Source organism: Piliocolobus tephrosceles, unplaced genomic scaffold, assembly GCF_002776525.5.
Source record: "Piliocolobus tephrosceles isolate RC106 unplaced genomic scaffold, ASM277652v3 unscaffolded_36248, whole genome shotgun sequence".
NCBI classification, from domain to species: Eukaryota; Metazoa; Chordata; class Mammalia; order Primates; family Cercopithecidae; genus Piliocolobus; species Piliocolobus tephrosceles.
The window spans coordinates 17,229-26,653 of NW_022320141.1; the positions used below are offsets into that span (position 1 = coordinate 17,229).

The 9,425-nt window shown below is 54.5% G+C and overlaps 1 protein-coding gene across 7 annotated transcripts in view; it reads right to left on the reverse strand.

Moving 5' to 3' along the window:
* Positions 1–2,086: 2,086 nt before the first annotated feature.
* LOC113222900 (melanoma-associated antigen 4) overlaps positions 2,087–9,425 on the reverse strand; it is an 8,370-nt gene continuing 1,031 nt past the window's right edge. Inside the window, exons 1-3 of one of the 7 annotated variants that reach the window (XM_026452475.1) lie at positions 9,317–9,391; positions 3,735–3,807; positions 2,087–3,659 (exon numbers count right to left, since the gene is read on the reverse strand). In XM_026452475.1, coding sequence (XP_026308260.1) covers positions 2,641–3,594 — 954 coding nt within the window. In that variant the 5' untranslated portion in view covers positions 3,595–3,659; positions 3,735–3,807; positions 9,317–9,391 and the 3' untranslated portion in view covers positions 2,087–2,640. Of the gene's footprint in view, positions 3,808–7,485; positions 7,652–8,711; positions 8,777–9,316; positions 9,392–9,425 lie in introns of those variants that run through there. The other 6 variants (XM_026452476.1, XM_026452473.1, XM_026452474.1 and 3 more) reach the window with 6 other exon arrangements.

Here is a 9,425-nt window from a genome sequence, read left to right on the forward strand (position 1 = left end):
TGGGGCAGGTAAGCATACAAGAGGCAGTAGAAGGCTGCTCAATTATTCCTTTTTCATCAGAGCTGACATGTATTCCAAGGAATCATTTTTCACCTCCTGGGAGACTATAGGGATATAGGAATTCAGCCTCAGTATGTACATGTTTGTTCCACTGGGATTTTCAAAGTTTTTCACCACCTAATACTCATGAGGGAGGCTTTGGTTTTAAAGCATTCATCTGTGTATGTGTTCAGAGCTGGATTCCAAATAAAACACCCTGTTAAAGTCCAATTTCAAGTATCAAGGTGGTTCCAAACCCCCTTTAACTTCAGGGTGACATGCCAAAAACTGACGGATAATATGGCAAATCAGACTCTACTCAACCCATTTGGAAAACACTTGGAGACTGTGTTGAAGGTAACCAGAGTGACACCCAATTGTCTAAAAGTCACTGTCCCTATGTGAATTTTATATTAAAAAGGTTGCTTGTATCACATGGCTTCCTGGGTGAGAGATGGGACAGCCAGAGGACTTCTACAGGGAGAAGGAATGCTCCCTGTCAAGAGGTGAACAGGTGATTTGGGGCTGTTCTGTGGGGACCAGTGGCAAGGTGGTCAGCAGGTCAGGTTCCAGAGTCAGACAGGACACATGGAAGTGACCAGAGGAAATGCGCTGTAGTTTCAGAAAGTGCTGGGACCGGACAGAAATGCCCACACCTGGGCAGACTCAGCTCTCAAGGAACCCAGCACAAACCAGCCCCATAAATGGTGTTTGATTCTCATTGCCAAGCCTGCTTTTAGTAATGTTGGCCTCAAGGTCCTTATTTTTGTCACCTGAGAGACATGGTGCAGTGCTGAGAAGAGAAATGAATACCAGCCAGGAGGTCACCCTCAGGCTGGGGGGAATGGGGACAGCATGGGCTCTAAAGAAATTCAGAGCAGGGGTCTGGTTCCAGCCCTGTTCCTTACTAGCCACATGATCCTGGGGATACCCAGGAAATACTCTGTTATTATGTCCCAATTCACAAGCCCTGTGAGCCTTGAATTCTTCTCTTTAAGCAGATGTGGTAAGTCCTGTCTAGCAGGATTATTGGAGTGTGTGCAATGTAGGTGAAGCACCTGGCTCAGGGCCTGGAATTAAATTAGAAGTTTAAGTAATGGCAGATGGCTGTTATTTCTGATATTATTTGACCTCAGACCCTAGCATTCTGGGACTTTGTTGTCATTGTTCTTCAGGACTGATCAGAGAATATCCAACTCAATAGGGCATGGAATCATTAGCCAAATAAGGACGTTTCATCCATAAAATTCAGTAAGAATTACCACTTAAGAGAATGTGCCTCAAAATTTGGGTGTGTGAGAGATTTCCCCAGCCAGATGCAGCTCAAAGCTCCTAGAATTTGAGTCAAAGACCAACTCCTTCCCTCGCTCCCAGCTGCTTTTCCATCCAATCCACTATTTTCATTGTTACCACCCAAAATCTAGTCCCGTGCTTACAATTGGTCAAATTGCACTTGAGATAACCTAGTTAGAATGCCTTTTTAATAGTCAGTTCTGGTTCTCCCAGCCATGTAGAAAAGCACCTGGCCAGTAGCTTCTGGGTCTCCCTTTTGGGGAGACACAAGCTTATCTCACAGGAAACCCTTGCAAATAATGGGTGTCCATCACCTAGCTCATGCACTGTGTTCACAAGACACCTTCCATTCCTGCCCCAGGTAGAGGTTTCTCTGTCCATCCACTGTCAAAAAGGAACTGCTCAGAGCACTTTTCCAATCTGGGCTTTTCCCTCTCTCTGTGGATCTGGCCCTTGACCCACCAGGCTTCATTACAATCAGATCCCTCAGAAGAAAATGCAGTTTCCCAAAGCCCAAAAGGCCCCACACAGGGAATTTACACTCGACCACTCTCACCTGGAGCCCCATACCCACACTCCTCTTTTTCCTCTACATCTTAGAGGACATCTTGCCACTGTAATTATATGACTGCAGCTCCTAGACTCTAATACCCTACGGGTAAGTGTGTGTCTGGCTTACCCTAGTATCTCCACTACTAATCCTGGGTCTTCCACAGAGCAGATGCTCAGTGCATAGAGAAAAAATGAGCCAGTGAACAGAAAGAATTATTTATTCAGATTTTTCTTACATTCACGAAGAAGCCAAGGAAATCCAAGTATGCATATATATTTTTTAAATTTTACAGAGTAGACTGAGTATGTATAAGGCAGGAATTAAGTATCTTTTAATTTCTTTATCTCACATATCTTACGATGAATTCACATTTCTAAATACTCCGCTTCTGTTATTATGTCCCAATTCACAAAATAGAATGATTTCCCAATCTGAATACAAAACAAGACACTTACACCTAAACTATATAAACAGCAATATATGTGACTACGACTCATAAACTTGGATGCTGAAGTTCATTCAACCATCCATTAAAAGGAACATTTGAACAATTCTAAAAGGAAACAGAGATAAATCTCCAAGTAACCCAATAAAACAAACCCACTACTAAGAATGCTGACTACTCTCTTCAAACAGTGAAGAATGGGCCTCATGCTACAGAATGCAGGGGAAGCTGCTGCACAGGGCCGTCAGATGACTGGCCCAGCCCAGCCCCCACCCCACCCCACCCCCCCGGCCCTGGCTGCAACTCCTGCTCAGACTCCCTCTTCCTCCTCTCTTAAAGCTGCTTCACGCAGGGTTGGGTAGGAAATGCGAACTCTTGCATTGACCCTGACCACATGCTCCAGGACTTTCACATAGCTGGTTTCAGCGAGGGCCCTTGGACCCCAAAGGAACTCGTAGCGTGCAGGATCACTGCCGGGTACCTTCCGGTACTCCAGGTAGCTCTCCTGCACCCACTCTTGGGTGAGCAGTTTCCTGGGCTCCCCATAGACACTGTGCTCCCTCCCATCATACACATCCATCACACTCAGCTCCTCCCAGATTTCCTCCTCAGACGCAGAGTCGCCCTCCATTGCGATAGTGCCCAGGATGATTATCAGGAGGCCTGTCTTGGGAAAGATACGATTACCACCCAGCAGGCCATCGTAGGAGAGGCCCAGGCAGGTGACAAGGGTGTAGGTGTTACTGGCGGAGTCCACTTCCTTCACGTCAATGCCGAAGATCATCTTCAGGGACTCGGAGGCTTTGCCAAAGATCACAGGAAAGCAGTGCTTGTAATTTTTGATGACTCTCTCCAGCATTTCTGCCTTTGTGACCAGCTCCTTGGCTCGATACTTGAGAAGCAGAAAATAAGCCAACTCATCCACCTTCTTACTGAGTGCTTCTCGGAACAAGGACTCTGGATCAGGCGAGGTGCTTGGCCCCTCCTCTTCTTGGCTGCTGGAACCCTCATTGGGTTGCCTCCAGCAAGTGAAGTTGACGGTAGTGGGTAAGGCAGAGGCTCCCTGAAGACTCTGGGGAGGACCTGTTGACCCAGAAGCAGGCACTTCCTCCAGGGTGCCAGGGACCAGAGGAGAGGAGGAGGAGGCAGCAGCCTCCTGCTCCTCAGCAGCAGGAGCCTGCGCACCCACCAGGCCCAGGGCCTCTTCTTGGGCCTCAACGCCTTCCTCAGGCTTGCAGTGTTGACTCTTCTGCTCAAGAGACATGATGATTCTGGTCAGGGCAGCAGGCGGGAGTGCAGGCAAAAGCTGGGCAATGAGGACCCACAGGCCTGGGGAGAGAGGGAGCATGTGAGAGGCCTCAGCTGAGAACCGAATCTTGGAGGCTCTAACAAAGGCCTACTTACAGATCTTCTCCTTGGTGCTCCTCTGTGGCCTCCAGGGAATCCTGTCCTCCGGATTGGCCTATCCCCTGAGAACCTAAAGGAGGAAGTGAGAGAGCACCTCAGGGTATAGCCGGCCAGCAGAGGTCGATTCTGCAGGACTAACAGGGAGGTGAGGCCAGACTCTCTGGAGTTCCACGTGTCCTGTGGCAGGTGGGGCCCGTGGTGTGCATTCAGAGCAAACATTCACTGCTGGCACAGCCTGTGCATCCTCTGCTCTGTGACTTGAGGACACAAGTCTCAGACCAAGCCCTCATTGCCTTGTTCCTGGAGCTCCTAGAAGATGAATCCATGGGCCCCTAGGGTGCAGACTATAAGCACAGTCCCAGTCCCTCAGTGCTATCAAGAGGGCAGGCTGGACTCTGTGAGGTCCCCACTCTCATAGAGTGCATGGTCCACTCTGTGGTCACTCAGGGCCCTCACATTTCTCCAGGCAGGGCCTGGATCCCACCCTTTTGCTGGCCTGAAAAATTCAGATCAAGAGCTCACATGCCTGAGAGGAAACAGGACATGAGGGGCCCCACATCTGGCCACATGTGCCTAGGTCCTCTGAAGAACGACAGCAAGAGACGTCGAAATTCATTGGAACCCATGTGTCCTGGGTGAGGAGCCTGCTTGGTCCTCACCTCAACTCCTGGCAGAGCCTGGGACCCTCCCTCTACTGACCTGGGTGCAGCCCCCTCAGACCAAGGCCTCCCCCTCCGTGACATCAGTGATCCCAGGACAAGAGAGGGACCTCAGCAGACAGCAAGCCCATGCTCTCTGGGGCGACAACAGGAGGAAGGCTGATGTCTGTGGGGTCATCGTCTGCGTTCTGGCCCTGTGGTATCATCAATCTTCCCTCACATTCCTCACCAGGACTCTTGGCAGATCCTGAGACCACTGTGTCTGTCGACCAGATGGGGGTCCCTGTGTTGACCTGAGTAACCCTCTGAGAACAAGGTCCTAACCTCACTGAGATCTGGAATCCGAAATGAGGAGGCACATCCTGTCACCCCTGTGTGGGGTGTCCACAGCTGACCCCTTTGGTCCTGGGGTGAGGGTTCTGATGGCCTCCTGTGGGTCACTCATGTTTGCTCCCAACGGGGCCTGCCCTTCCTCAACCCCCAACCCCCTGAGATGAGCAGACATTGCCCCTTTACCCCAAGACCTCATCTCCCTGAAGGTTCTCCAACTTCCTGCCTATGGTACAAGTAAGATTGGCACATAAGGCCATCCCTGCTCTGGTCCCCCCTGAGCTAAGGACAGGGGACAGCCAGACTCTGTGGGGTCCCGTCTTTCTGAGCCACAGGTATCCTCAGACCATAGCCCTCTCCTCTCTGTGACCTCAAAGGTGCAGGAAACATGAGCTACATGTGGCTACCTTGTTCAGGACCTCCCAGGGCCCAGGTCTCCACTGATCTGGAATGCAAGGCCCCCTGAGTCCTCCCTCGTCTTCCTTTCCTTGATCCTGGGAGGGCTGGAACCCACCCCTCTGCTGACCTGAGTCACCATCCCTTGGATTCCGCAGGCTAAAAGAGGAGGCACCTCATTCTCAGACGGGGTGGGGTGGGCTCCCTGCCTTGGGGTGCTGGGTCTCCTGAGGCCTTCCTCATCTCCCAGGAGTGCCAGGGTCCTCCCTCTGCTACCCTGAGGCTCTGCTCATGATACCAAGCCCCTTCCCTCCTTCAGCCCTGGATGTGGATGTCAAGATCCGAGTGCCTGACCATTCCCAAGTCTTCCATGGGTTGACTGCAGGAGAAAAAATGGATTCTGCAAAACGGAATTGGGGATGGGGTTGAGGATCTGGATGGTGGGGGAATGTTGGAATGCAGAAGGGGTGGGAATGTAGGGCCCTCAGTTCCCTCTCAGGGTCTTGATCCTGATGCCAGGCAGAGCCTGGGCCCTGCCTTGGACACACCAAGCTCTGACTCGAGTCCCCTGTGGCTTTAGTGGCAGTGGGAGCTGGGACGGCATAGCCTGAGTCTTCCCCCGGGTGGTCCAGGGCTGGCAGCAGGGGCTGAGCTGGGTTGTTTGGGGTCCTCTATCTGGAGTGGGGGCCTCCTCAGTCCTTCATCAGAGTCTCACCTTGCCTCGTCACAGAGCTTGGGCCTGCTCCCCTCAGCCAATCTCAATTATCCCCTCAGGACCTTGCCCTCGATTCTCTCTGACCCCCAAAACGTCCCAGCGTCAAGTCTGGGGTTTCCCTGGATTGACAGCAGAAGGGGAACTGGATTCTGCCTGGTGAGGTTGGAGGGCAAGGAATGGGAAATGGGGCAGCAAAGTGGTAGCGGATTTGTGGGAATGGGGGTTAGAGTGGGATCTTGGGGGACCTCAGTTCCCTCTCAGGTTTCTGACTTTGATTCCTGGCAGATCCTGGGCCATGCCCTCTCCTAACCAGCCCTGCCCTGATCACACCAACCTCTGACTCCAGAGTCCCCTGTGGCTTAAACAAACGGGTTGCGACACTGGGGAGCAGCCCAGCCTGAGAAGTCAGCTTCCTGGGTGGTCCAGGGCTGGCAGTAGGGGTGGTGCTGGATTACTTGGGGCCCTCTATTTGGGCGGGGGAGCCTTCTGAGACCTCTCTCAGCCTCTCACCTTGCCTCCTCAGAGCCTGGGCTCACTTCTCCCTGCTGATGTCAAGCTCCCCCCTAAGGAGAACCTCGCTTCTAACTCCCAATGAGCAAGTCAGTGGCGTCACATTCAGGTACCAGGGACTTTCCTGGATTGACAGCAGGGGCTGAACTGTATTCTGCCAGGGTGGGGGTTGGGGTGGGGGTTCCGGTGGGAGGGGTGTGGGTGGAAAGGCAGGGCGGAGGGAGATCGGGGTGGGGGTATAGGGGGGGGGGAGGGGGGGGGAGGGGAAAGGGGGGGGGGGTTGGGTCATGGGAGTGGGGATTGCAGTGGACTCTTGGTGGCCCTCAGCCCTCCCTAAGATTCCTGACCTTGATGCCTGGCAGAGCCCAGACGGTGCCCTTTCCTAAGCATCCCTTCCATGGTCACACCACGCTCTGACTCCAGAGTCTCCTGTGGGGACGGGGTGTGGGGACAGGTGGTGGTGGGGTGGGAAGCTGGAGGCGGCGGCCCAGCCTGAGAAGTCAGCCTCCACGGAGTGGTCCAGGGCTGGGACCCTCTATCAGGGATATGGGTGTCCTGAATCCTCCCTCAGAGTCTGACTGCCTGCTCACAAAGCCTGGGCCCCCTTCCCTCTGACAATCTCAAGCCGCCCTTCAGAACCAGAACCTCGCTTCCCTCTAATCCCTCATGCACAAGTCAGTGGCATCACATCCGGCCACCCAGGGCTTGCCTGGATTGAAATCAGGGGTGTAACCAGATTCTGCACGGATGGGGATGAAGGTAGGGGGGCATGAGGCTGGTGGGGGGTGTTGGGGAGCATAGGGGCACAGGGGGGGGGGGGGGGCACAGAGGGGGTGGGGGGCGCGGATGGGAATGGGAACAGGGCAGGGGATAGGAATGGGGTGGGGGGATGCTCCACTCTCTCCTAGGGTCCTGACGTTGAAGGCTAGCAGAGCCTGCCCCCACCAGTCTTGCACTGATTACACCAAGCTCTGACTGAACAGTCCCCTGCAGCTTAAGCGGCAGTGGGGTGGTGAGCCCCAGACTCAGATGTCCATCCACGAGTGACCCAGGGCTGAAAGTAGGAGTGGTGCTAGATTATTTGAGGTCATCGATCTGCAGTGGGGAGGGTCTCCCGAGTCCTCCCTCAGCTTCTCACCCTGCCACCTCACAGAGCCTGGGCCGGCTTCCCTCTGCCAAGCCCAAGCTGCCGGTCAGACCAAGAAGCTAGCTTCTCTCTAACCCCCAATGCACAAGTCACTGGCATCACATCCGGGCACCTGGGGCTTCCCTGTGTTGAAAGTGGAAGTGGAACCCGATTCAGCCTGGATGGGGGTAGAGGTTTTGGGGTGGGGATATGAGAGCGGTGATTCAGCCTGGATGGGGGTAGAGGTTTTGGGGTGGGGATATCAGGGCAGTGGGAGTTTGGGGAGGATAGGGGTACTGGTGGGGAATGGGGGTGTAGATGGGGTTGGGAGTGTGGATGAAAATGGGAACGGGGTGGGGGATGGGAGTGGGGGACCCTCAGCCCTCTCTTACAGTCCTGAGACTGACGCCTGGCAGAGCCTGCCCTCACCAGTCTTGGACTGATCCCCCCAAGCTCTGACTCGAGAGTCCCCTGTGACTTCAGAGGCAGTGGAGTGGTGGGGGACCCAGACTCAGAAGTCTGTCCACCGGTGGCCCAGGGCTGGCAGCAAGAATGGTGCACGATTATTTGGGGTCGTTTATCTGTGGTGGGGGCCTCCTAAGTCCTCCCTCAGCATCTCACCTTCACTCCTCAAAGGGCCTGCCCCGCTTCCCTCTGCCAATCCCAAGCTCCGGGTCAGACACAGAAGCTTGCTTCTCTCTAACCCCCAATGCGCAAGTCATTAGCTCATATCTGGGCACCTGGGGCGTCCTGGGGTTGAAAGCGGAAGCAGAACGCGATTCAGCGTGGATGGCAGTGGGACAGATGAGGATGGTGGAGGGGGCAGGTATTTTGGGGTGGAAGACGGCGGTAGGAGGATGGTGGTGGATTGGGGAGGATGGATAGGGATGCTGCAGAGGGATGGGAGTGTGCATGGGTTTGGGAGTGGGAATGGGAATGGGAACGGGGTGGGGATGGGAAGGGGGTAGGGGATAGGAATAGGGGTGCGGTAAGCTCAGCCCTCTCTTACGGTCCTGAGGTTGATGCCTGGCAGAGACTGCCCTCACCAGTCTTGCACTGATCACCCCAAGCTGTGACTCCAGAGTCCCCAGCGACTTCAGAGGTAGTGGGGTGGTGGGTGCCCCAGACTCAGAAGTCCGCCCACGGGTGGCCCAGGGCTGGCAGCAGGTGTGGTCCGGGATTATTTGGGGTCCCCTATCTGGGGTGGGGGCGTCCTGAGTCCTCCCTCAGCCTCTCACCTTGACTCCTCACAGGGCCTGTCCCGCTTCCCTCCACCAGTCCCAAGGTGCCGGTCAGAGAAGCTTCTCTCTAACCCGCAATGCACAAGTCACTTGCATCACATCCGGGCACCTGGGACTTCCTTGTGTTGAAAGGGGAAGCGGAACCCGATTCAAGGTGGATGGGGGAGGGAGGGGTGACGTTGGTGGAGGGGGCGGGAATTTTTGTGCGGGAGATGGCGGTATGAAAGTGGTGGGGGGTTGGGGAATATACCGGTGCTGGTGGGGGATGGGAGTCTGAACGGGTTTGGGAGTGCAAATGGGAATGGAAATGGGGTGGGGGATGGGAATGGGGGTGGGGGATGGGAATAGGAGTGGGGTACGCTCACCTCCTTTATGGTCCTGAGATTGATGCCTGGCAGAGACTGCCCTCACCAGTCTTACACTGATCACCCCAAGCTCTGAATCCAGAGTCCCCTGCAACTTCAGAGGCAGTGGGGTGGTGGGCTTCCCAGACTCAGAAGTTCGGCCACAGGTGGCCCAAGGCTGGCAGCAGGAGTGGTGTGGGATTATTTGGGTCCTCTATCTGGGGTGGGGACCTCCTGAGTCCTCCCTCAGCGTCTCACCTTCACTCCTCACAGGGCCTGGCCCGTTTCCCTCCGCCAATCCCAAGCTGCCGGTCACACAGAGAAGCTCGCTTCTCTTTTTTTTTTTTTTTTTTTTTTTTTTTTTTTT